At 45.9% G+C, this 26,121-nt stretch overlaps 3 protein-coding genes across 10 annotated transcripts in view; 2 read left to right on the top strand and 1 right to left on the bottom strand.

The window, feature by feature from the left end:
- The window catches only part of RHPN2 (rhophilin Rho GTPase binding protein 2), a 59,720-nt gene extending 55,766 nt beyond the window's left edge, over positions 1–3,954 (top strand). Inside the window, exon 15 of the mRNA XM_026010170.2 lies at positions 2,563–3,954. Coding sequence (XP_025865955.2) covers positions 2,563–2,823 — 261 coding nt within the window. The 3' untranslated portion in view covers positions 2,824–3,954. The remainder of the gene's footprint in view (positions 1–2,562) is intronic.
- Positions 3,955–4,601: 647 nt separating this feature from the next.
- Positions 4,602–8,497, bottom strand: FAAP24 (FA core complex associated protein 24). 4 transcript variants are annotated; one of them, XM_026010171.2, is made up of 5 exons: positions 8,355–8,497; positions 8,070–8,188; positions 7,824–7,963; positions 7,053–7,205; positions 4,602–5,645 (listed from the first exon to the last, which is right to left on the bottom strand). In XM_026010171.2, the coding sequence occupies exons 2-5, from the start codon at positions 8,173–8,175 to the stop codon at positions 5,397–5,399; spliced, it is 648 nt and encodes a 215-aa protein (XP_025865956.2). In that variant the 5' UTR covers positions 8,176–8,188; positions 8,355–8,497; the 3' UTR covers positions 4,602–5,396. The 4 variants fall into 4 exon arrangements, with proteins under 4 accessions (XP_025865956.2, XP_025865957.2, XP_025865959.2 ...); XM_026010172.2 differs by having other exon boundaries at positions 7,053–7,200; positions 8,355–8,469; XM_026010174.2 differs by lacking the exon at positions 8,070–8,188 and having other exon boundaries at positions 8,355–8,475.
- Positions 8,498–8,759: 262 nt separating this feature from the next.
- The window catches only part of CEP89 (centrosomal protein 89), a 74,160-nt gene continuing 56,798 nt past the window's right edge, over positions 8,760–26,121 (top strand). For 2 of the 5 annotated variants that reach the window (XM_026010176.2, XM_026010175.2), the window contains exons 1-4: positions 8,760–8,894; positions 11,114–11,220; positions 17,193–17,351; positions 20,031–20,217. In XM_026010176.2, the coding sequence (XP_025865961.2) occupies positions 8,856–8,894; positions 11,114–11,220; positions 17,193–17,351; positions 20,031–20,217 (492 nt within the window). In that variant the 5' untranslated portion in view covers positions 8,760–8,855. Of the gene's footprint in view, positions 8,895–11,113; positions 11,221–17,192; positions 17,352–17,873; positions 18,025–20,030; positions 20,218–23,458; positions 23,566–26,121 lie in introns of those variants that run through there. The other 3 variants (XM_072749939.1, XM_072749927.1, XM_026010177.2) reach the window with 3 other exon arrangements.

The following is a 26,121-nucleotide window of genomic DNA, read 5'->3' as shown; positions in this document are numbered from 1 at the left end:
ATGATAGTCACAGAGAGATAGAGAGAGAGGCAGAGACACAGGCAGAGGGAGAAGCAGGCTCCATGCACCGGGAGCCCGACGTGGGATTCGATCCCGGGTCTCCAGGATCGCGCCCTGGGCCAAAGGCAGGCGCCAAACCGCTGCGCCACCCAGGGATCCCTGAAGTGGTGAATTTTAAGGCACGTGCATTATATCTCCGTTTGGAAACTAAAGAAGATGAAGTCGGGCTCACGGAGCATCTTGGGAGAAGGGATCATGAGAAACAGAAGTTTTAGGGGGAGAATCCATAGAAGCACAGGGCAAAGGGATCAGGGTCTCAACCAGAAACAAAAGGTTGTCCAAAAGGAGGATAAATAAAAGAGCTGGGCTCCGGGGCACCTGGGTGGCTCAGTAGGTTAAGCGTCTGCCTTCGGCTCAGGTCATGATCTCGGGGTCCTGGGGTCGAGCCCTGCGTCAGGTTCCCTGCTCAGCGGGCAGCCTGCTTCGCCCTCGCCCTCCGCCTCCCCTCCTTGCTCATGCTCTCCCTGTCTCTTTCTCTCAAATAAATAACTAAAACCTTAAAAAACAATTTTTTTAATTAAAAAAAAAGTGTTAGAGCTGGGAGGGGGCCATAGGGAAAAGGGAAGCTTTTCAAGAGTGGAGGTGGGTAGTGGTGGTGGGGGTCTGTGTGTGTCTAGGTAACGCAGGAAACTTGTGTGCTGATGGGAAAGGTCGGGGAGGCAGGAGTGCAGGAAGGAGGGGGGCATACCAGGAGGAGGGAGTGAGAGCCAGACACACGGACAGATGCCGCTGAGCATAAGGCGGTACTATCAGGAGGACGTGTGTGGGGCTTCGAGAGACAGCGGGGAGAGAACGAGCGCATTTACTAGGGTAACGTAATGAGGTGCCCGGTAGAGCTTTGGGGTCGGGGTTAGGGTTTTCAAGGGAAGCCAGGCAGCTTGGTAAATATTCCCATTAACGTGCAGGCGTTTGGGTGCAGGCCTGGGGGGCGGCAGAGGGTGGGGTTTAACTCCACTTGGCATGTGCTGGTTGAAGCGTGGGAGAGGATCGAGGGTATTAGTAAGGGAACGGTCCTAAAGACGCATAATGGACTTTAAGCCGGTTAAGGTAAAAACAAGAAGAATGTCTGCAGGCATGAAATCCACGTCCAGGAGTATTTATTCTTTTTAACGGAAGTGCGCGGTCTTGTAGAACGCGGTGGGGTAAATGGCAGTGCCATCGGAGAGGAAGAGGCGTCCTCATCCCGAGGAGCCGGGCTCCCCAGGGACAACTGAGAGTGACTACCGCTTTCTTTATTGTCCCGTCTCTCACATTCCTTGATTTCTCTTACAAACGGTGCACCCACCACTTTAGATACGTGGTACATGTGTTGAAAGGCCTGATTTCGGTGCCTGGAACCGAACAGATGTTCAGCGAACAACTGGCGAACAAAGCAACTTCAGTGTTCGGCAAACCTTAGAGGCAGGTGACAACCCACACAGACAGAAAACAAGTATTTGCAGGCTTCCCATTTGAACCCTACACAGTCCTTTAAAACTTGACAGTAGTACTTTCTGGACACAGAGTTTCAGCTGTGGAAGATGAAGATTCTGGAGACACGGGTGGTGCTGATGGCGTAAGTGTGAATGTACTTAACGCCACTGAACTGTGCCCTTGTGAAATGGTGAAAAGGGTCTATTTACGTTATATACGTATTTCATCATTTTATAAGACAGGGAAAAAGAGGTTAAATAGTATCCTCACCACGGATTCTAGATTGTCTGTAGAGAATGAAGTTGATCTGTACCTACTGGCTTGGACAGTAGAAACTGAGGCAGACCAGCGTGTAGTATATTCCTTTTAGGGAAAGACAACCGGTGACGTGTACTTACTCAGACATCAATACCTATATGGGAACATGATTCCTAAAAGTGTAACAGAAATCATGGTTACTTCAGGGGAAAGGCCTTGGAAGCCAAGGTGCCAGGGACGCCTACCGTTCAGGATATGTATTTTCATATTGTTGACCAGGAGTATTACTTTTCCAAATAGACTAAGGACCTTAAAAAAGCAAGTAGTCGTCCCTAGTCTAAATTGCTACTGAGTCTATTCCTTAAACGTCATCCTTTTTTTTTTTTTTTTTTTTAAAGATCTTATTTATTCATGAGAGGCCAAGACACAGGCGAGGGAGAACCAGGCTCCATGCAGGGAGCTGGACATGGGACTCGATCTCGGGACTCCAGGATCGCGCCCTGGGCCAAAGGCGGCGCTAAACCGCCGAGCCACCCGGGCTGCCCCCAAATCATCCTTGTTTTTGAGAATCTAGTTCTATGGGGGCACCTGGGTGGCTCAGCAGTTGAGCATCTGCCTTGGGCTCAGGGCGTGATCCCGGGATCGAGTCCCGCATCGGGCTCCCCGCATGGAGCCTGCTTCTCCCTCTGCCTGTCTCTCATGAATAAATAAAATCTTTAAGAAATAAGAACTTGATTCCACGTACGCGTTACCGTGAGCCTCCGGCTTTGCAGTCAGCTGTCAGCTGTCCAGAGGCCGCCTAACACCGCCTTTCTTCTTTCCCACGTGCAGCATAACAAGTGCGCGACCTACTCTGTGGGGATGCAGAAAACCTACTCCATGATCTGCTTAGCCATCGATGATGATGACAAAACTGACAAAACCAAGAAAATCTCGAAGAAGCTTTCTTTTTTGAGCTGGGGCACCGACAAGAACAGAGTGAAGTCGGCCAGCACCTTGTGCCTCCCGTCGGTTGGGGTGGCGAGGCCTCAGGTCAAGAAGAAGCTCCCTTCGCCCTTCAGCCTTCTCAACTCCGACAGTTCTTTGTACTGACGCGAGCAAACAGAAAACCTTCAGGCCCCAAACGTCTCCGGTGCTGACCAGGCCTTCGCATCTGTGCCACAGTGGAAAGATTCCCAAACGTTCGCAAATCCCATCTTCTCACCGGGTTAAACTCACGATTGGTAGGGCTTCACGAAGGAAAGTAATGGGAAACCTCGAGAAACTTGGGGAGTGTCACCATAGTGCTGCCAAGTTATTTATTATATAAAGTTTTGTAAATAGAACGGTAAAAAGCCCTAGAAAATAGGGCTGTTCTCGATGGCTAGTCACGATTTGTGGTTCCTATCAGAATTACGTGGGGCTGCCTCTGTTGGGCCTTCCTGTCATCGTTTCCAGCCTTGGGTAGTAATAGATCATTCCTTGACTCAGAATCCAGACGACCCCAAATCGAGGCAGGTCAAGGGACCGGATTTAGTTAGATTACTAAGTTAGTGTTACCTAGAAGTGCTCCGAAGAACTGCTTCCTAAGGGGAATTCATGTACCTAAAATGCTAAGATCTTACGAGTATTTCTGCATAATTATGAATGCTATTTCCAGATAAAGTCTAGTGCCAAGTCTGTCGTAACTTATCGGATCGAAACAGAAACAAAACGTAGCCAAAAAAACCCCGCACACACAATTTAGGAGCAGTGTTGCTTCCAGTCTGATGTCATTTACAGGTTGCTAACACAGTGGCCGTGTTAGACGGGGATGCTATCTACAAGGTAGACGATATGCTGTTTGATACTCAAAACATTTTTCTTTTTGTTTAAAGTAGAAAATGCGTAACTGTATATTTTAAGAGTCTTTGAGATGGGTTAGAGACATTTTATAAGGTAAAGATGTAAATGATTCTAGTTTAAAGCTCTATTTGACTTTTTAAAACGACGTTCTTACGCGTGTATTTCTCTTGCCATTGTTGGATGATGCCGTGATTTTCATAAGATTCACGGTTGACACAAGTTATATAGCTTAAAAAAAATAAAGAAGCATTGAAATCTATTTTTGAGAATTAACAAGAACTTAAATATTTTCTAGTGTGCAATATCAAAAGGGAAGCAACCATATTTGGGAAAGTGTATCCACTGCTTTTAGGGACATTTTTATATAAATATTTAAATAAACATATTCGTTTGCCTGAATTAGTGGGTTTCTTTTTGTTTGTTTTCTCCCCCCCGCCCCACTTATTTCAGTCTTGTTTTCTTTTTTTAAAAGATTTATTTGTTTATTCATTCAGAGAGAGCGAGAGGCAGAGACACAGGCAGAGGGAGAAGCAGGCTCCATGCAGGAGGCCCGATGTGGGACTCTATCCCGGGTCTCCAGGATCACACCCCGGGCTGCAGGCGGCGCCAAACTGCTGCGCCACCAGGGCTGCCCTCAGTCTTGTTTTCAAATTGGTTCTACCCTAACGCACAAAATGTCCTTATGGTTTGGTTGTTTATAATGACTAACATTTCATAAGACAGGACTTCCAGAGCTCACCTTAGTGTCTTTGAAAACATAAGGCATCTTTAAGTGCGTTTATTTTTTGTCACCGATTGTATCTTTTGGTCCGCACCCCGGGCTCCCCTCTCTGGATGCCTCTGCCCTGACATTTTCCTATACAGCTTCCCCCTGTGGGGCTATACGTTTGCAAACACGCTCTTTTCCTCCTTCGTGTACAGTGGCTTTTTATCTTTAAAACGGAACTCCAAACTCCAGGCTGTGTTCTGAAGACATGTTCAGTGACTGTGAACAAACTGTGCAGCTACCAGGAAGGGAGGGAGGGAGGAAGGAAGGAAGAAAAAAAGGCAGTACAACTGTTTATTTACCCTGGCAGCGCCCTCAAAACACAGCGATATTAAGTCCACACTGGAAGAACCCCGGCTCTGCCACCAGGAACAAGGGGTTTATGGTACGTAGCACAGCGCCTCACTCTTGGTTTCCTTTAGACGGTCACGTCTACCTCCTGAAATGTGATTAGACCGTTCCATGATAGACACAGGTCAGTGCCCTGGCTGGCTTTTTGCAAGATTTGAGCGTCCCTTACTAAACTCTCTTAAGAAGATCCCCATGCCCACCCCGACTTTTAAGGATTTTAGATTTATTTATTTTGTGAGAGACAGAGAGGGAGGATCCCAAGCACACTCTGCTGAACATGGAGCCCAGCACGGGGCTTGATCTCATGACCTTGAGATCAGGATCTGAGCCGAAACCCAGAGTTGGACGCTCAACCGACAGCACGACCCAGGTGCCTGTTTTTGTTTTTAAAAAGATTTTGTTATTAGGTAATGGCTACACCCAATGTGGGGCTTACTCAACCCCGAGATCAAGAGTCACGGGCTCTACCGACTGAGCTGGCCAGGTGTCCCCTCCACGCCTCCTCTTCCACTAGCAGAGTGAGGGCCGTGCTATCTGGAGCCCACTAACTTAGACGCCTGAACCCAGAGAGCAAGGCAGGGGAACTGCCGGCTTCCATGCAGGCCTCCCCTCATTCATTAGATGCTGTGAAAGGAAAGTCTTTGTTCTCGATTTTTAAATATGAAAACAAAACACGATCCTGTAGCTTGTGGTCCAAGCGGAGAAGATGCTGCGAGAAGAGCTGTCACCTGGGCTGCATGAAGAACGCTTGAATGTGCTGTGCCACTGCTGGTCCCACAACTGGCTCCAGCTCTCGGAGGGAAGCATTACTTAGTTGCTGGATACTTGGGAACTTCTGAAGCAGAAGGAGAGCTTTAACTTTTCCAACTCCTGGGATCTGTTGCACAGTTCGAAGGAGGGATAGCTCAGGGATCGGAGCCCGTTTCTTACTGAGGAAAGGGTTCTTACTGGGCTCTTTGGTTTGTTCTTGAACCTAAACCAATGGTAAAAGAAAAAAGCGTGTGAGCGCCCTCTAGAGGGACTGGCAGTTCTCTTAAAAATTGATGGAAATTCAGTTTTTACTTTTTCATTTGGTTCAGCTTGATTTGCCACTACAAATGTTTTCCGATACCATGAATATAATTTCTCTGATACCAGCAAAATTACCGAGGGATGAACCACAGGAGTACACAAAGGACTAAGATAAATTGATTAAAACTTGAATTTTCAGAATGCTTCGGGTAAAGCAATGAAAGCAAATGTTGAGGAGTTCAAGCATGTTCCTGTGGTCTACGAAGAAACGACTCAGTTGTATGGGATTAAATTAAAGCTAAACTTGGACTTGCTTGGTACAGGACCCAGGGAGAGCTTGCCTATCAAAGGAGAAACTCAAGTTTTCAGTTAGCGGTGGACATGGGAGGGCAGACAGTAGCTTTACAACAAGGGAGGTTAGGAACAGCGAAGCAAGGAATGTGGCAGAGAAGGAAGTGATCTACCAACAACACGGCACTGCCTGCATTTTTCTTTTTCTTTCTTTTTTAAAAGATTTTATTTAAGATTAATTTATTAAGATAAATAGTAAGATTTTATTTAAGACTTATTGAGACAGAGAATTAGTGAGAAACAGAGATAGCAGAGCAGGGGGTGAGGGAGAGGGAGAAGCAGACTCCTTGCTGAGCAGGATCCTGATGCGGGACTTGATCCCAAGACCCCAGGATCATGACCTGAGCCAAAGGCAGACACTTAACCGACTGAGCCGCCCAGGTGCCCCACTGCTTGCATTTTTCAATTTGGCTCTCAATCCTTGCTATGCATCGAAAGGGAAATTTAAAACCAACACAACAAAAATTGATGCTTTAGGCCCTGACATTCTGATTTTTACTTGGTCTGAGGTAAGGCTCATGTATCACTGTTCTTAAAAGTTCCTCAAGAAATTCTAAAGCACGGACAAGATGAATAATCGGTAAAGACAATGCAGAACCAGGACTTTTTTTTTTTTAAAGACTTTATGTATTTATTCATGAGAGACCCAGAGAGAAGCAGAGACCCAGGCAGAGGGAGAAGCAGGCTCCATGCAGGGAGCCCGATGTGGGACTCGATCCTGGGATCCCTGTGTCACGCCCTGAGCTGAAGGCAGATGCTGAACTGCTGAGCCACCTGGGCACCCCTCCCCCTGTTTTTTTTTAATTTATTTTTTATTTTTTATTTTTTTCTGTTTTTGTTTTTTTAAAGGATCATCTGCTTTGGGCTGTAGTTGACCGCAGATGGGTGAGCGCTACTGTAGATGGGGCTGAGGGGTTGCAACTGTAGCAAGGGCAGCAGCTGGAGTAAAAGATCCAGAAAGGTCAGGTGAAAGTCTGCAGGGCAGGGCTCCTGCAGAGGAGCAGGAATCCGTACTTACCAACTGGATAATAAGGCAGGACGCTTCCATCTGGCTGGCCACTGGAAGCAACACCATCCCAAGGTCCAGCACGGTGAACTTCTGTATGGCCGAGTAGTACTGTTCACTCATCTGCGTCTTCTCAACAATTACAATCCCTTGGAGATTACTGGACTTCAAAGGAAGAGATGAAAAACCAAAGCAGTAAGCCATTTTGTGTTTAAAAGATATTCTTTTTTTATGATTTTATTTATTTATTCATGAGAGATGGGGGGGGGCAGAGACACAGGCAGAGGGAGAAGCAGGCTCCATGCAGGGAGCCCGATGCAGAACTTGATCCTGGGACCCTGGGTTCACTCCTTGAACCAAAGGCAGGTGCCCCCATAAGCCATTTTGTAACACAACCACCTTGCAGGTAGTTTAAGAAAGCTGCGCAAAAAAAAAAAAAAAAAAAGAAAGAAAAAAAGCTGAGCAGCCCCGGTGGCTCAGCAGTTTAGCACCTGCCTTCAGCCCAGGGCCTGATTGATCCTGGAGACCTGGGATTGAGTCCCACGTTGGGCTCCCTGCATGGGGCCTGCTTCTCCCTCTGCCTGTCTCTCATTAAAAATAATAATAATAATAATAATAATTTAAAGCATTAAAAAAAAGAAAGCTGTCAGTCCAGCAGTGCTGCCAATGGTTTGTATATAAATCATCCCCAAGGATGGGGGGCGGGGGCAGCTGGGGAGTCGATTCTCAGTTTCAGTACTTACATTCCTTTTTTTTTTTTTTTTTTTTTTTTTTAGTACTTACATTCCTAACCCGAACAAGTTTCTTCCTGTAGCCATTTCCTGCCACCAGATCGGCTTCGGTGACATAGAGAATGCAAGATCTGCTGGACAAATAAAAATCCACCGGCGTCAGGCCATCCTCAAAAACGATTTTGACTTTCCCTTAGGACACAAGAGAAGAACAAGGAGTTTCGTGAGCTCTCGGTGGGGGGGTGTGGGGGGGAGGCGACAGCAGGCAGGACGTCTCGGGGGAGGGCAGCCCACCGACCTTGCATCCCCTGCACCAGCTGCGACCCGCGCCACCTGTCGTTGGCCACCACCTGCCCAATAGGCACGTGCATGGGGCCCGTGCCCCCAGCGGGGTTCCTGGCCATCGGCAGCCTGGACCTAAGGGGGGAGGCGGAGGGCGGCATCAGAGCGGGTCCCCGTCGCTCCGCCCCGCGCGCCCCCGAGGCCGGGCGCCCCTGCACGGGGAGCCCGTTTGCAGCATCTTTACAAGACCGAATCCTCCGCCAAAGCCTTAGACCCGGGAGATTCCCCTCACTCCCGTCACCTGCCGCTCGGTCTGCACCACGGTCCCTCCGCGCGCTCCGCGGCCGGCGCCCAGCGGGTCCGCACCCCACCTGCGCCCCGGGGCCCGAGGATGCCGCGCTCTTACCTGCCGCCCGCCAGCCACTTCCGGTTCCCCTCGGGCGCGCTCGCCGAGGTTTCATCCTGCCCGCCCTCCGCCTCCCGCGGAGGCGCCGGATAGGCTAGAGCGTCGGAGATCGACACCTGAACTGACCAATAGGAGAACGGACTACTCGCTGTTTCCGCCCCCGTTGGAATTTGAATGGGGGCCGCCGGTTGCCAAGAGCGACGGGCGCGGAGTAACCTTGGCTCTGATTGGTCGATAGGAAAGCGGAGCCAATGGCGGGCGAGGTTACTACGAAGTGCATTGCGTAGGAGAAGCGTCCGGCCCGTGGGCGGGGCTCGGGCTCCAGGGAGCGGTCCCCACCTGCGAGCGTGGCTGCACTTCGGTCCAGCGCTGCTCCGACCGCATCCCGCAGCCACGATGCCCCTGGGGTTTCCCAGGGGCCGCAAGAGCCAGTTTGTAAGTAGATCGCGGGGGCCGGGAGTTAAAGGGGAAGGGGTGGGGTTTGGCCCGAGGTCGAGGCCGGGGAGCACCACGAAGGGCAGCGGTCTTCCATCCGAGAAGCCCCGGCTGGGGTGTTCTGAAGCATCCTGTATCCCAGGGCCGGCCTGGCTCTCGGACAGGAGTCGCCTTGTCCCCCCCGCAACGTTTGCTGCGGGGCCGGGGAGCGCCCCCCGCGATCGCCCCGGCCACCTGCCCCCCGGGTTCCCGCCCGCGCCCTGCACCGCCTGCCGCAGCAGCAGCCCCTCGCCCCTGCGCGGGTTTCTGCGCTCCTTACCACCCGGTGCCTCCAACACACACACGCACGCTCCAGCCATTTCTCCCTTTTTTACTTTTTGTAAAAAAAATGTTTTATGCGTTCAGGAGAGACAGAGAAACGCAGAGAGAGCCCGATGCGGGACTCGGCCCCGGGACCCCAGGATCACCATCTGAGCCGGAGGCAGACGCTCAACCGCTGAGCCACCCAGGCGTCCCTTCCAGCCATTTCTTCCATCCCTCCAGGCCTTTGCTATTGCTTCTGCCTGGAACGCTTCGCTCCAGTGCCTGCCACGGCCACTGTCACTGTAGGCGCCTTCTCCCACCTTCACGCTTAGCCCTTGCCCGATTTGCCTCCCCCGGGCCCAGTTTCAGTGGGTGTTCTCACTAGGCCACAGGTTCTCCTTAGTTTTAAGGTATGAAAACTCTTAAATGGGAGCGGTCTCCACTCTTACCCCAGCCCGTTCTTCCAGCCTGTCCTCAGAGGCTTCTGTATTCCAGCAAACTGGAATATTCGTTGTTTCTAGAACACTGCGGCCAACACTGCCTTCTTCCCGTTGTTCATGCTGTTCCCTCTTCCTAGAATGCTTTTCCATCCCTTTCCCCACACGTGAGGGCAGTGGCTATCTTTGATGACCCCGTCTACATGCCTCTGTGGTTTCCTCCCAGCGGGACACGAGAGGCCCCCTTGCTGGCTCCAGACCTGAAGGAGGCCTTCCCTCCCCGGCCATCCCAGCACCAGATTGTCTTTACCTTGCCCTTGGCGCTCTCTGTAATTCTGTGCCCCACAGTCGGTACTTGGGTGTTTTCCCTCCCTACTCCTACTACCTTGAGGATGAAGACAGGGTTTCTTCCTTGCAGTCCTGGTGTTTGGCCTGTAGGAGGTGTGAGTAATGACTCCTGCCTAGAAAGTGAACATTGGGCTATCCTCGGAAACTTCTGAATGACTGCCAGTCGCCCAAAGCCAGATTCTCTGATTTCCATTGCATGTAGGAGCTGGTTTTCGTTATTCTGTGTCTTTGAGATAACTACCTAAAGCCTTTTTTTTAAAAATACTTTTGTTCTTTATACTACAGTGAATAAGTTAATGTACCACTACATTATAGTATTAGAACATTCTGAATATGGCTAAGTACCTAGCTTTACCAGGAGGTTTTATATACTCCTATGTCTTCCTATTACTTTTAAAAGGTATTTTATTTATTTTTTAATTTTAATTTTATGTTTTTGAAGATTTTATTTATTCATGAGAGACACACAGGGAGAGGCAGAGACACAGGCAGAGGGAGAAGCAGGCTCCCCCGAGGAGCCTGATGGGGGATTCGATCCCAGGATTCCGGGATTGTGACCTGAGCCAAAGGCAGATGCCCCACCACAGAGCCACCCAGGCGCCCCTAAAATATTTTATTTAAATTCAATTTGCCACCATATAGGATAACACCCAGTGCTCATCCTGTCAAGTGCCCTCTTTAGTGCCCATCATCTGGTTTACTTAAAGTCTTTATTAAGCTTCTGCGTGATGTGGAGTAATGGGGACAGTGCTTGAGTTCCAGGGTTGATGAAGACAAGAAGGTTGCCTGCTCTCAGGAAGCTTTCATTCTGCAGGGGGGCAGCAAGCGAAGGAGTAGGGTCATTGGAGGTCATGCTGTGAAACAAGTGGAGGTCCTAGATAGTGATTCTGGGGCATGGTCAGGGGGAGATGAGAGGGCCCCCACAATGGGCAGCTGCAATGGTGTTCCCTGGGTGGGCACACTTGCCTGGCCAGATGGGAATTGTGGATGGCATGGGGAGGACTGCGTTGTTAATGGGGTTAGATCCTTGGGTGGCCAGTGCAGGTGTTCCCTTTCAGGATCAAGGAAGGGTGGTGACAGGAACTCGGTGATCCCATACACCAGTGATGTTGCTGTGTTTCATTTGTGCAGAAACACATCATCCATGGCCTTCTACCTGCAGCCAGCATCGCACCAAAGCCAGCTGTGCCCCGCACACCTCCTCCCCGCAGCCCGAACCCTTCTCCAGAGAGACCAAGGTGAGTCTCAGGTGAATAGGCCTTGAGGTCACCCTTGTAGTGCCAAGTGGTGGGTTCTGGAACTGTACAAACTGGTAAGAAAAATCACAAATCAGGCCACTAGATTCATGTTCTTTGAAATGTGATTATCATGATTCTGTAATGAAGTGTTTAATATTTTCTGTGGGATAATGGTCTATTCCTTCAAGTGTATGGGGTTTCCACATTTCATAATTGAATGCGATTAGTATTTTTCCAGATATAAAGCATTGAAGCCCAAGTATATAGGTTCATAATATCTTGAAAAGAATTTAAAATTATGCACATACTATTCTTCTGAAACAAAAGTCTGCCTTTTAAAAGAGCTGATTTGAGGTAAGGAAGAAAGAAGAGTGTTCACCCCCCAGGGCCCGGGATTCCATCTTCTCATGTTCCCAACACCAGAAAATTGACTTTCTTTTATACCCAGCACTCTTGCCTGTGCCTTCTAAGGGTTAAGACACAGGAGAATTTCAGAGTATTTTTTTGCCCATAAAAAACATGGATACATGGCTTGACTTACCAATGAATTGATGATAAGAACTAATTTCAGGGGCAGCCCGGGTGGTTCAGCAGGTTAGCGCCACCTTCAGCCCAGGGCCTGATCCTGGAGACTCGGGATTGAGTCCCACATGGGGCTCCCTGCATGGAGCCTGCTTCTCCCTCTGCCTGTGTCTCTGCCTCTCTCTCGCTCTCTCTGTGTCTCTCATGAATAAATAAATAATAAAATCTTTAAAAAAAAATAAAGAACTAATTTCAGGCAAGAGTGGTACCTTTTTTTTTTTTTAGTCTCCTTCAAAACTAGAATATCATATGCCTCTTGAGAAAAAAACACTTTGAAATATTGTTAGTGTTTGTTTTTTCCTTAAATATCATGTTGATAACAAGAATAGCCATTTATTAGTGTTTACCCCACGCAGAGGCCTGTTGTTAAGTCCTTCAGAAGCATGATCTCATTCCACCCTCTCAACAACCTTCGACCCTTGGAGAGAGGTGTTGCCCGCCTCTCTAGCTTGACCTCAAGTGTTCTGCATTGGTCCGAATTCTTGCTGGGCGAGTGGTGGCACCACGGCATTGGACACCTGTCGATCTGTCCGGCTCTTCAGTGTTCATGTGATCGACTCTGACTTTGTGTCACTAGGGCTTATGTAGCAGCAGTAACAGCAAGAGAGCTAGCTTTACATTCCATCCTGGAGCAGAAAAACAAGCATGTTTCATTTAATGACAAGCATGCTGTAGGTTCATTAGAAACTCTCTGTTGTCTCTTGTGCTATATGAAAATGTCTTCCCAGACTATAATCTTTATAAGCCAAAAATTATCAACAAGGCTTTGGCAATTGTGGCATATTTCTGTATATTTTTTTTATTTACAAGAAATGGGCATTCCAATTACACTGAGATGTCCCTGTGCTTCGCGTGTAGTGTAATAGCGTAAGAATCCGACAGCCAGGGAACCCTGGGTGGCTCAGCGGTTTGGCGCCTGCCTTTGGCCCAGGGCGCGATCCTGGAGTCCCGGGATCGGGTACCACGTCGGGCTCCTGGCATGGAGCCTGCTTCTCCCTCCTGCTGTGTCTCTGCCTCTCTCTCTCTCTCTCTCTCTCTCATAAATAAATAAATACATCTTAAAAAAAAAAAAAAGAAAAAGAATCTGACAGCCATTTATTTCCATTTCCTCCTTCCCACCCTTCATCTTACTGTTGCTGTACATTTTAATTCCATACGTTATAAATCCCACAATATATTGTTACTGTTTTTGCTTTTAACAGTCTTTTGCCTTTATTAAGCCAGTTTTATTGAGGTATAATAGACATACGATAAACTGTACATATTGGACACACGTCATGTTGTGACATTTACATGACAAGATTTACACCCATGAAACCATCAGTGCAAACAAGATAATAGACATACCCATCATCCCGCTGAGGTTTTCTTATGGCCCCTTGGCAATTCCTACCTCCTGTCCTTCTCTCTCCCCTCCCATTCCTCTTCCCCGTCCACCCTCACCCCCATCTCCAAGCAACCGCTGATCTGTTTTCGTTCGCATTAGATTAGTCTGCATTTTCTAGAATTTTATATAAGTGGAATTACATAAAATAATTATGCCGGCTTCTTTGATTCAGCATAATTATTCTGAAATTCATCCATATTGTTGTGAAAAATCAGTAATTCATCCTCTTTATTGCTTAGTAGTGTTCTAGTATATGAATAATGAATATGTCACAATTTGTTTCTCCATTCACCTGTGGATGGATATTTCATTTGTTTGGGGGTTTTATTATTATTATTTTTTAAGATATTTACTTATTTGACACAGAGAGAGAGAAAGTGAGAAAGCACAAGGAGGGGGAGGGACAGTGGGAAAGGGAGAAACAGGCTCCCCGCTGAGTAGGGAGCCCCACATGGGGCTCGATCTCAGGACCCTGGGATTATGACCTGAGCCAAAGGCAGACACTTAACCGACTGAGCCACCCAGGGACCCCTTGGATTTTATTATTTTAAAAATAAAACTGCTGTGAACATTTGTTCACAAATCGTTGTTTCCTACATAATGCTTTTTGTTTTCCTTGGGTAAATATCTAGGAGTAGAATAGGTGGGTCATATACTAGGTGTATATTTGTCAAATAACTGCCAAATTATTTTTCCAAAGTTTTTACTTAATTTATGGTCTGACTAGCATTGTAGGAGTTCCAGCTGCTGAACATCCTCACCAACACTTGGTTTGGTCAATCTTGTGTGTGTGCAGTTTTAGAATTTTTTTTTTTTTTTTTTTCGGTTTTAGAATTTTAGTTGACCTTAGTTCTAACTCATATTGCCTGTTGATAGGATTTTGAAAAAGTGGTGATGGTACATAGGGAACAATGTAGAGAGCTTCTCTGGTGAATCAACATCCCCCTTAAGCTTTCTGGACGACCATAGACTCATTCAGGGTGGGCCATTCCTTATTCCTTTGGCCAAGGCGGCACTGTTGTATCTGGAGTCCGTGAGCACAGCTGAAGTTCCCAACTTTTTCCTTGCAAATTTCTGGATCTCTCTACCCAAGGGGGCACATTTCTTGAGGCTCACTCTGCAGAGTGCCTGTGAATGTTGGTGGGGTACTCTCCAGTTGCCATCCTGGCAATGGCAGCATGGCCCTTCTTCTTAACCCTCCTCCTTTGTGGAACCCAATCTGCCGGGCCTAGGTTGGAAAGGAGGAGCATAAGGGATTCTCTTGGCCAGTCTTTTAAATTTTGGACATTCTAAGAGTAAGCAGTGTAGTAGTATCTCATTGTGACTTTATTTTGCATTTCTCTGATAACTAAGGTTGTTGAGCATCTTTTGTGCTTATTTGCCATTTGTATATTTTCTTTGTCTTTTTTTTTTTTTAAAGATTTATTTATTTATTCATGAGAGACAGAGAGAGAGGCAGAGACATAGGCAGTGGGAGAAGCAGGCTCCCTGCGAGGGGGTACTCGATCCCAGATCCCGGGATCATGCCCTGAGCCAAAGGCAGCCGCTCAGCCGCTGAGCCACCCAGGTGTCCCCCATTTGTATATTTTCTTTGGTGAAGTGTCTATTTAAACCTTGTGCCCTCTTTTAAAAATTGAGTGTGTTCCTATTCCTGTATTTTGAGAGTACCTTATATAATCTAGATACAAGTCCTTTATCAAATATCACAGATATCAAGTCCTTTATCAAATTTCCAAATATGTGTGTGGCTTGTCTTTTCATTCTCTTAACAGTGTCTTTCAAAGAGCAGGAGTTTTTGATTTTTATGAAGTTCAGCATATCAATTTTTTTCTTTTATAGATCTTGATTTCAGTATCCTATCTGAGAAATCTTTGCCTGAACCAAAGCTGCAAAGATTTTCTCCTGTATTTTCTTCTAGAAGTTTTATAGTTTTGGGCTTTACATTGAAGTCTAATCCAATTTGAATTTCTTTTTGAATATGGTGCGGGAGGCACAGATTCAAGCTTATTCGGAACTCAGTTGTTCAGCACCATTTGCTGAAAAGGCTGTATTGTATTAGTTATCTATTGTTGTGTAACAAATTACACCAAAACTTAGTGGCTTAAAGCATAAAACAGTCACATTTTTTTATCCCATATCTCATGATGCTCCTTTTTTTTTAAATTATTTTTTTCCCTCTCTGTGTTTCATTTTAGTTATTTTCTCTTGTTTTGTCTTCAATTTCACTAGTCTTTTTTTTTTTTTTTTTTTTTTTGCAAAGGGTAATCTGCGGTCTGTCCCATACAGTCTAATTTTCAGCTCCCAAAGCTCAAGTCTTTTTTAATAATCTCCCGTGTTTCTACTTAGCTTTTTGAACATATGGAATACAGTTATAACTGTCTTTATGTCCTCTGCTCGTTCTAACATATGCCTTCAGTTCTGAGTGGGTTTCTTTTGATTCTTCTCATCATTTTGGATCGTGTTTTTCCGTCTCTTTGCATGCCTGGTTATCTTGGATTGCATACTAGACACTGTTGTAAGTTTCACTTTGTCACATGCTGGATATTTTTGTATTCCTACAAATCTGCTGGAATTTTGTTCTGGGATGCAGTTAAGTTACTTGGAACTGATTTGATCTTTTAGGTCTTGTTTTTCTGAGTTGTTAGGGACATCTGAAGCAACCTAGGGCTAATTATTCCCCACTACTGAGGCAAGACCTTTCCAAGGACGTTCTCCATGTCCTGTAGATTATAATGTTTTCCCATCTGGTGGGAGCAGGCCTTGTCCCCAGCCGTGTGTACGCACCTGGCACTGATCCTCTAATCACTGTGGATGGTTCTTCCCCCAGCCTTGGATAGTTTCCTGACATTCACCCACTGAGGAATATTTTGCCAAACACTCAGGGGCCCTTCTGCAGATTTCCGGAGCGCTCTCTGCTCAGCCCTCTCTTTTCCAGTACTCTGTCCTGCAAATTCTGTCTGCTGTGCTTTTCCTGGATGGTCAGCTCGATCTCCGTAACTCGGGAGGTCCACCTGGCCCCATGTCAGTTCTTCCTCCCTGTGCCATGACCTGGAAATTCTCTCAGGCAGTAAAGCTGACACAGTTGTAAATCTGTTGTTTTGTTTTGCTTTTGCAAGTGGGAAGGTAAATCCATTACTCTCATCTTTCCAATATTATAGTTTTGAATAATTTACAAGTGTTTTAAAAATGCCTTTTAAAATCTTTTGTATCTTTTTTTGGGGTGCCTGGGTGGCATAGTCAGTAAAGGGTCCGGCTCTCGGTTTTGACTCAGGTCCTGATCTAAAAGTCTTGAGATCGAGCCCCGGATTGGGCTCCACAGTCAGTGTGGAGTCTGCTTGAGATTCCCTCTCCCTTTCCTTCTGCCCCTCCCACTCATGCTCTCTCTCTAAAATAAATATATCTTTTTAAAAATAATTTATTATTATTTTTTTTTAACTTTTATTTATTTATGATAGTCACAGAGAGAGAGAGAGAGAGAGAGAGAGAGGCAGAGACACAGGCAGAGGGAGAAGCAGGCTCCATGCACCAGGAGCCCGATGTGGGATTCGATCCCGGGTCTCCAGGATTGCGCCCTGGGCCAAAGGCAGGCGCCAAACCGCTGCGCCACCCAGGGATCCCCTTAAAAATAATTTAAAAATAAAATCTTTGATATCTTTTTTATATCTCCTTTTCTTCCCCCCATTCTGATCTCTCATTTTAAAAGGAAACTGCTTGAATATAGACTGCCTAGTTTAGAGACCTGGACTCATCTCCTATTAGCTAGAAAATCTTGGACAATCGTTTATATTTTATTTTAAAAATGGAGATTACAGTAGTATGCATTCATTCAGTTGGTGTGATAATGAGATGAAGTACATAACAGTGGGGATGTAGTCAGCAGATACGCACTAAACATGGAACAGAAGCTCACCCTTCGTTAATTCTCGTGTCTCGTGTCCTGTCGTTCACCCTTCAGCTTGCAGGTTTGTGTCTCACCTTCTCCCTGGGGTGTTTTTGTGCCTAGATCTGCCCTGGCTGCTGTCATCCTGACAACAACACTGACCGGCCGGACCGTTGCCATTCCTCAACCTCGCCAGAGATCCGTGTCTGAGAGTGACACGACCTGTGTTGAAAAGGATAGTTTCATAGAGCCCTACGCCACCACCTCAGAGCTGAGGCTTCAGTAAGAACCATATCGCTGGCTCTGCTGCTTCTCTGGGCAGAGGACACCCAGCTCGTGTGTGTGTGTGTGTGTGTGTGTGTGTGTGCGCACGCACGTGCATGCTTGTGGTTGTGAATGGAGCATAGTACTCAGCTTTTCATCACCACTGTCTACAGGTCACTGTCTTGGGGTATTGGTTGCTTTTGACTCATATCAGGATTTTCTCTAGAGTGGCTCTTACTAAATTAAGGCTTCTGAAAGCCCTGGTGGTTTTCAGAGAGTGGTGAAGTCAGTGCCACCTTCAGCCCTTCGCGGGACTCTCCTGTGCCACAACCTAGGTGCGAGAGTTGTCACCCACCACTTCCCCTGTGTCCCCTCTCTGAACATTTCATGCTGCTCTTACCTTCGGTATTCATGTCTACTATAATCTTCTTTCTCTTTTCTTTCTTTTTTTTTTTTTTTTTATCTTCTTTCTCTTTTCAACTCATTTTTTTTTGTTGCTTGAGCCTGGTGAGAGCCAATGTTGGGTTGGGTGGTCAGGAGGGTTTCCTCCTGGGGAAGAGAGCATTGAGCACAGAGCTGAGGAAGGAACAAGATGTGCCTGGGAATGGCTCAAGGGTCTGGAGACAATGGCCAGAGTGGGGCTGGAATGAACCTTCGAGACAGAGAAGAGGGAGCATGACACCTGATCCATGTGAGCAGCTGAGGGAAGAGGTTTGTGGCTGGGTCAGTGGGTGAGGTGGGTAGGGGCCAGCCTGGCGATGCCTTTGGTGTTTTGTTCTGAGGTTTGGTCCTCTCCACCCCTTCCCGCTAGGAGCCCAGGAGGACACAGGGCTTTAAGGGCTTATGGGGTGGAGCTTGGGGAACACATAACCAGATTTGCCTTTTATCTGTTATCTTTATTCAGTTTTGTTTTTTGAGGTCTTTTTGCATACCTTTTTATGAAGTCCGATCTATCAGTCTTTGTAGTTTTTGACAAAGGCCTGAAAAGAAACCTGAAAGACCTTCCCTATTATATGAATGCTCACTTATTTCCATCTAGAACATGTTAATATTTTTGGCTTTCACATTTTAATATTGACTCCATTTTGAGATATTTGAATATAGCCCATTTTTCTTCTGGTAAGAATTTTGCTGTAGCTGCATAAGAACTAAAGATGAGGAAAGGAACTTAAACTTCACTAGAAAGAATGAACAGATAAGACCATCAGAGGAAATCTGGAAACTTTGACTCAGGGGGAGGGCTGGATTAGCCACATTGTATTTAAAACACATAGATGAGGGGATCCCTGGGTGGTGCAGCGGTTTGGCGCCTGCCTTTGGCCCAGGGCACGATCCTGGAGACCCGGGATCGAATCCCACGTCGGGCTCCCGGTGCATGGAGCCTGCTTCTCCCTCTGCCTGTGTCTCTGCCTCTCTCTCTCTCTCTCTCTCTGTGACTATCATAAATAAATAAAAATAAAAAAAAAAAAAACCAAACACATAGATGAAGTAGTGAAAACAGTAGGACTGGTTCCATGATAGAGAAGTGCCCATGGATACCCTGAGGGAACCCAATGTTTGCAAGCATAGTGACTGTTTCATAAAGGCAGCCTCACAGAGGGGAAGGAAAGAATCCGACAGTATAGTGATTGGCAGTAGTAGAAAAAAAAAAGATTAGCTTTGAGCCTTGGCTAGTTCAATATGCCAAATAAATTACTCTTTTTTTTTTTCAAATAAATTACTCTTAAAATGTTAATCTGTACATACACATAAATAAGACCATGAAATCCTATAATCAGATCTCTCAGAGGGTGATGCCTGCTATGTCCTTCTAAGCTAAGAATTTAAAAGGTAAAAAAATATTTTTAATCATCTATATGTTAAAAAAAACTTACACAATGAAATTAATAGAATAGGAAAAATACAGTAAATGCAAAGTTTTTAACTTTGTAGATGCAAAAGTTATTGAAATAGGCATACGAGAAGCAAAGGAGATCCCTGGGCAAAGGACATGAACAGACAGTTCTTCACAGAGAATGGACACAAATACATGGAAATAATCGTTTCAGTAACAAATGCAGATTTACATAGTGAGATTTCAGTTCTTTTGCCAAGTTTTGGAAAATTGTTACTAATGTAGTCACAGGGTGGGGAGGTGACTGGTGAAGTGGTTTTGTGCATTATGCTTGTAGATCCCCAAAATAGTCACACCATTTGACTCCGCAGTTTACCGTACAGTTATTTGGCTCATAAGACGGATCCTAAACACAGAAGAGATTGATTATCTGCACGCAGATGTTACTTGCCACAGTGATAATAGGGCAAAAGCCTAAGTACAGGGAATGGCTGACTAAACTGGTGTATCCACTTGAGTCTTGTCTTTTAACGTTTTGACTTTAGAAACGTGTTACCAAAGAGGCACATTGTGCATGTAGGCAGTGATGGAAACAAGAAAAACCTACATAAGAAGCTAGAAAGAAATGCTGAGTTTACGAGGAGATGAGATAGTGGATGACTTAATCCTTAGCTTCTGTATGTTTTGCAATGTGCACACAACACTTTTGTGGTGGGGCCTTGCAGGTGGGGCATCTAATACATATATACATATATAATACATATGAAAACAGTAGGACTGGTTTATATATATATCGACGTGAAGTGTTAAGTGGCTCACTTGCTTATTTGTTTATTTATTTTGCTCTCAACCTTCCAATACAGACCAAGTTGGCAGGATGAGACAGGAAGAAGGACTTCTTTGCCATCCTTTGAAATGCTGGGCTACGCAGAGGACGAGGACATGGACACAAACCTGTCGTCCAGCGGCGAGGAGTCGGAGGATGTCAGCCCTCACAAAGAAGGGGGAGGTCCCCGTGATGCTGTGTATACCGTGCCCCACAGAAATCAGGTGTCGGTCACATTCCAGACTTTCTTTTGCACGTTGACGTTAGCTTACTGTAAATTGTGTCGAGTGCATTAGCAAGGATTTCCTTTTCTCTCTTCTGCCTTTAATGGCTTTTGCTTGGGGCTGATTTTCTGAACACGGGCAGTCTCTTTTTTAATCTGGTGAGGCAGCAGTTTCAGGCTCCTTCCTTTATTGTCCAAAGACTGTTCCTTCACCTTCAGAGACGAAGATAAACATCTTCACGTTGTTAATGTATATCTCCATCCAGTGCTAGTAAGCCTGCTCTTTTCTTTGACCCCCAAGGCTGCTTTTCCTGTCACTTTTCCAGTATCAACATCCACGTTGCGACCTTTCTTCAAACTCATGCTCCACAAGAGGAATATCCTCCTTTATCTCCGTAGTAGCTGACATTCTTTGAGCGCTTACCATACGGGAGTCTCTCTTTTTTTTTTTTTTTTTTTAGATTTTATTTATTTATTCATGAGAGACATACACACAGAGAGAGGCAGAGACACAGGCAGAGGAAGAAGCAGGCTCCATGTGGGGAGCCCGATGTGGGACTCGATCCCAGGTATCCAGGATCACGCCCTGGGCCGAAGGCAGATGCTCAACCACTGAGCCACCCAGGCATCCCCATACGGGAGTCTCTGTTGTAGGCTCTTTCCTGCAGTTATCCCCCCACTGCCTCGGTGAGGAACGTGGTACGGAGAGGTTCCGGAGCCCATTCCTCCACCACTGCCTGAGCTGCTCTGGTTTCAACTCCATGCTCCAGGGTTTGGGAAACTAGATAGTACTGCTTCCTTAATGGCAAAAGGCAGTTCTGTAATTTCTTTTTCTTTTCTCGTTTTTCATCGTCACTATAACACATGTTACAGTGACCATGTACCCACATTTACAGCATCAAATTATACACAGAGTGATTATATTTCTATTACTGCAGACTGTAACATGCAGCACGAGGTTTCTCTACGGGAAAAGCTCTGAAGCAGGCGGGTGGCGGCCGAGCCCAGAGCAAGTTCTGCCGCAGGGGCCCAGGGGAAGTCCGTCTGCCCTCGATCTGCGGACTTTCTGGCTGGTATTTTGCACTGAGGTTACAGGCAGAGTTGTTTATCACTCAACTATTTTGGAAGTAAAGCTTGCCACCCCATTTCCCATAGAAGAAAGAGATTATAGTGACCTAAACAGTCTCCTCTGTCATTAGCAGGATACAGATTTTATTTTGTAGGCACGTGTGTCATGGTGGCTTCAGGACCCATGTGCAATAGGGAAATTTTGTTTTCGTTTAAAATGTGAAAAGTAGAGCGAGACAACTATTAATATCAAGCATTCATGAGGTTATCCAGGAGCCCTCTAATGCTGGTGGGTGTGTGAGTTGGTACCCCCACCTTGGAAAACTGACATTTCAGTTTATTTTTTTTATTTTTTATTTTTTTAATTTTTTTTTTTTTTTTTTTTTTATTTATGATAGCCATACAGAGAGAGAGAGAGAGAGGCAGAGACACAGGCAGAGGGAGAAGCAGGCTCCATGCGCCGGGAGCCTGATGTGGGATTCGATCCCGGGTCTCCAGGATCGCACCCTGGGCCAAAGGCAGGCGCCAAACCGCTGCGCCACCCAGGGATCCCGACATTTCAGTTTATATTAAAGCTGAACATCTTTATTTTCTACAACCCAGCCCAAAAAGAAAGGAAAAAGTAGAAAATAATATAACACATAGGTATTCTCATTCTCCAGAATGAGCAAGTATGGACATGCTTATCTTTTCTTGTCTCAGATTTTCTTTCTTTCTTTTTTTTTTTTTTTAAATTTTATTTACTTATTCATGAGAGACACACACACAGAGAGAGAGAGAGAGGCAGAGACACACACAGGCAGGGAGAAGCAGGCTCCATGCAGGGCGCCTGACGTGGGACTCGATCCCGGGTCTCCAGGATCACGCCCTGGGCTGAAGGCGGCGCTACACCGCTGAGCTACCCGGGCTGCCCAGTTGTCTCAGATTTTCTAAAAAGAAATGAAATCATAGTTCGGGTTGAAATCTTTGTCTCCCTCCCTGGAAGACGATCAGCTCTTGGATTTGGAATACATTCTGGAAGTCTGTGTTTTAGCTCTTTTACTACAAATAAGTGTCAGCAAACAAATACAGCCCAACTTTTTTCTTAATTGTAAATAGGTCACCATAGCGAACCAGTCATTTTACCCCTTGGCTTTTTTTCACTCTGATTGCAGTTTTGAGATGAATCCACGTTAACTTTTATACCTACGTCCTACCGATGAGCATAGAGGTTATTTCCTCGCACATTTGGTCCATGCACCTGTGTGTGCTGAGGGTCGCACCAGATCCTGCCAGATTGTTCTCCAAAGCAGTTTTTTTTTCTTTTGCCTTTCAAGCAGCAGCATATGCATGCCAGTCACCGCATTTCTGTTCATCCCAGCTGACTGGAATGCCATCCTTATACAACCCAGGAACCAGTTGCAATTGGAAGGGCTCATGACGGTCTGCTTTGTCCTGGCCAGTTGCAGATGGCATGAACGAAAGGGCCCTTTGAGCTGGAAAGGGATTTCGATTTCCCACAGCCTTATGATTGTGTTTTTTGGGAGGGGGTGAGGAGAGGGTTAAAGGGGTAACACAGTAGGTGCAGGGAGACACATTGACATTTTCTGAGCATTTAATATATACTAGGCAGCTTATATGTACCATCTCATTTACTTCACATCCTTGGGGTTAAGTGTGTGAAGAAACATGGTAAGAGACTCGCCCAAGGTTGTTACCCAACCAACCATCCAAGGGCAGAGGCAGGCTTCAGACCAGGGCGACCAAGTTTCTCTGTTTAGAATTAAAATTTGTGTTTATAGTCCTTTTGCCTATTGAGACTATTTCTTAGACATCAAGCTTTCTTTGAAACTGGCCAAATATTCTTAAATTGATACGATTAAAGTATATCCCTTTTGGGGAAAATGGGTGTGTAGAGCCTGTAAGGATGCTATTTGATCGCTAGATGGCACCAGATCCGAAGGAGATACTGCCTGTGGGATACCTTTAATGTCAAAAGGCAAACCTGCCTTTTTTGTATTTACTATAGACACTCTGTAATCTACGGTAAATAATTTATAATTTATATCCTTTTTTATGAGTCGTTCATAATTCCTTTAAATAATTTTCAAGACTAGAAAGATAAGGAAACAGAGCAACCCAAATCAGGCAATTTGGATTTAAATCTATACCTCATGCCTCTCTCTGTGTTTCAGGGTAGTTGGGCAAACATCTTCATGTGAAGTGTGCACCCGCTCAGAAATGGCCTAACATGGAAAGCAAGTCTTGTTTTCAGCAGTTTTCTTATTGGTGCCACCCAAACGTAAGGCTGGAGAGGAAGTGGGGGGGCGTGGATTTGGGGTCCGTTCATGCGATGCTAGCATCCAGTGGACAGAGCAGTGCCCTGGGCATTCAGAGACCTGAGTTCAAGTCCCCGCTTCTCTACTTCCCAGTCGTATGGCTTGGGTAAGTCCCATAACCTCTCTGCACTTATAAAGGACTGTGTTAGGGAGGCCACTCTGCCTGGGTAGGTCAGCAGCTCAACTTGAATACAATTCCTGAGCATGCAGCGAGGACCAGGCATCGTGCTGCAGCGTAAGACACAGTCCGCAGTCACACAGTCGTGATAAATCACATATTATTAACATTTGTCATAACCGTGATTATAGTTAATCGATCACAGTTATGATAAATGTTACAAAGGAAGGGTGCAGGGTGGCATGAGACCGTGTCTGCAGGGGCAGTGCCTTTCTGAGAGGACTGCGGAGGGAGACAGCAAAGCGATGGGAAGGAGCTCCAGTTGCTTGCTTCTCCCTTTGAGGTCACTTGATCCTTTTGTCTGACGCCTTGGTAGACTCGTTTGTTACCCTTTGCAGTTCAGTAACTTCACCAGAATTCATGGTGTTGTGTGTTATTATCTGTCCTTTTCCTCAAAAATTTCATTTGTTATTTAATTCTGCAGACACAGATTTTCATCTTCCTTTTTTTGTTTTCAGGGAACATTTCCTTCCCTATTTCGTTTTATCATTGACTAATCTTAGCATTTATTCTCCTTTGGGAACACGAGTTATACATTTGTTGGCTGTCCTTTGTCCTCCATGTCTTTTTTTTTTTTTTTGTCTTCCATGTCTTATATTTTCTCGTAATCACTTGCCCCTCTTTGTTCTTTGCTGTGTTACTTTCTGTGATTTGCTCTGTGTACTCTCCTCATCTCTGTGTCACTGTGTTTTTGCCTCTAGTATAGCTTTCACCTTCTCTGCATTGGTTTCATTTTTCCTTTTGGTTTTTAGTTTTACCAATTTACTTTTTACATCTTTTGGTGCCTTGTCACTTTTCTTGGTCTTCTGAATCTCTTCTTTGGGTTCTTGATGTCAGTCTCTGTGCTGTCCTTCATTTCTTGGGGAGAATAGAGGCTAGATTCTGGACAGTAAAGATGGGCTCTCCGTTGGTGTCTTTCTTTAGCTTCTCCGCCCCTCGCTTCTGCCGTATGGGAATGATTGTACTTCTCCTGGGCCCCTCTGCACCCGTCAGAACATCACTGTGGACCTGTATAACTGTGACTCTTTGTGGCTTTTCAAACATCTTCATGCCTGAAGTCAGAGGAGGTTTGGCAGCTTTTGGCATTCTCTTTCTGTTCCAATTTTCATAGATTTGGTAGCTGTTTTCTGCCCCATTGACTAAGCTTTCTCCCCTCCCCCCCCATTCTTTTAATTGCTTTCAATAGATTTTAAGGGAAGAGAGTGTAGTCTAAATGCCTTGTTACTATTTTTAAGTAGAAGTCATGTAAAGGATGTTACCAAAGCTCTCCTGTCCTCATTCTTGCTATTGTTGTATTTGTGGATTTGCAGAGCATCCCGTCATAAGGTAACATGCATTCACTCACTTGTTCATGTATTCATCCAACCACTGGCCAACAGACGGATATTTGAGTGTCTACCATGTGCTTGGATGGAGACCCAGTGAGGAACCATTCATGCAGGGGTAAACCAGTCCTCTCTAGAATTTTCTGGAGGCCAAAAAATAGTGGACATTCTTCTGTTGCTACTCTTGAGGATTAGGAGTGTCCCCTTTCTGTCTCTGGAGTTTTTGGCTTCTTTCAGTTTTTCTTTTAGTTACACAGGTAATGCGTGAATATGTGTTTCTTATAAAAGCTTTGGATAGGGCACATGAGATGCAGGCTTGTCCTGGAACCCTGCCGTTCCTATTCCAGTCCTCCTCTTCTCTCCAGGACAAACCTCTGTGGTCACTTTGACATCTGTGTTGGGTTTTTTGGGGGGCTGCAAAAATAGAATAGACAAACATAAGGTTTAAATAATAGACATGTAATTCTCTGACCTCACAACATCAAAAGGCAGGAGATTCTAATGCTGTTTCAGCTGCCTATCAAAGGCTGGTACCTGAGATCTCCTTAGCTTCTTTCTTATGGTCAGCAGTGGGCACAACCAGTCCTCGCCCCAAAGCAGAAGGGAAGAAGTGGGGCAAGGGCCTTCTCATTATGCTTCTCTGTATTTATTAGGAAGAACATTTTTTTTTCCAGAAGCTTCCCAGGAGGAGTCTCATTGGTTACATGGCCATCCCTTGACCAGTCAGTCACTGGCTAAGGGGAAGAGGATTCCCATGGATCATACCCTAGGGCTGAGACCATTTGCACCAAACAAAGTCAGGAGTCTCTTAGCAAGGGAGAAAGGAGGGTACCAGTCACTGAGTGAGTGATGTAGCAGTGCCTGCCATGGCATGACTCATGCGCTCTCCATATTTACATGTCCATGTGCAGATAGAAATAGCCCTGTTAGTCTTATGTGCATGGAGATTATTGACTACTACCAGTACAAGCACCTCTGCAGGAGCCTCACCCCATCGGCCAGGATAGCAAGGAAGG

Source organism: Vulpes vulpes, chromosome 1 (assembly GCF_048418805.1).
Source record: "Vulpes vulpes isolate BD-2025 chromosome 1, VulVul3, whole genome shotgun sequence".
NCBI lineage: Eukaryota > Metazoa > Chordata > Mammalia > Carnivora > Canidae > Vulpes > Vulpes vulpes.
Note: the sequence above shows the minus strand (reverse complement) of the source record. Positions and strands in the feature narration are given on the sequence as shown.

Coding starts and splice junctions, on each gene's coding strand:
- FAAP24 (XM_026010171.2), bottom strand. CDS start 8,175: ATGGCCAGGAACCCCGCTGGGGGCACGGGCCCCATGCACGTGCCTATT. Junction 7,964..8,069: donor GCTGGTGCAGGGGATGCAAG/GTCGGTGGGCTG, acceptor TTGTGTCCTAAG/GGAAAGTCAAAATCGTTTTT. Junction 5,646..7,052: donor CCTGCCTTATTATCCAGTTG/GTAAGTACGGAT, acceptor CCATTGGTTTAG/GTTCAAGAACAAACCAAAGA.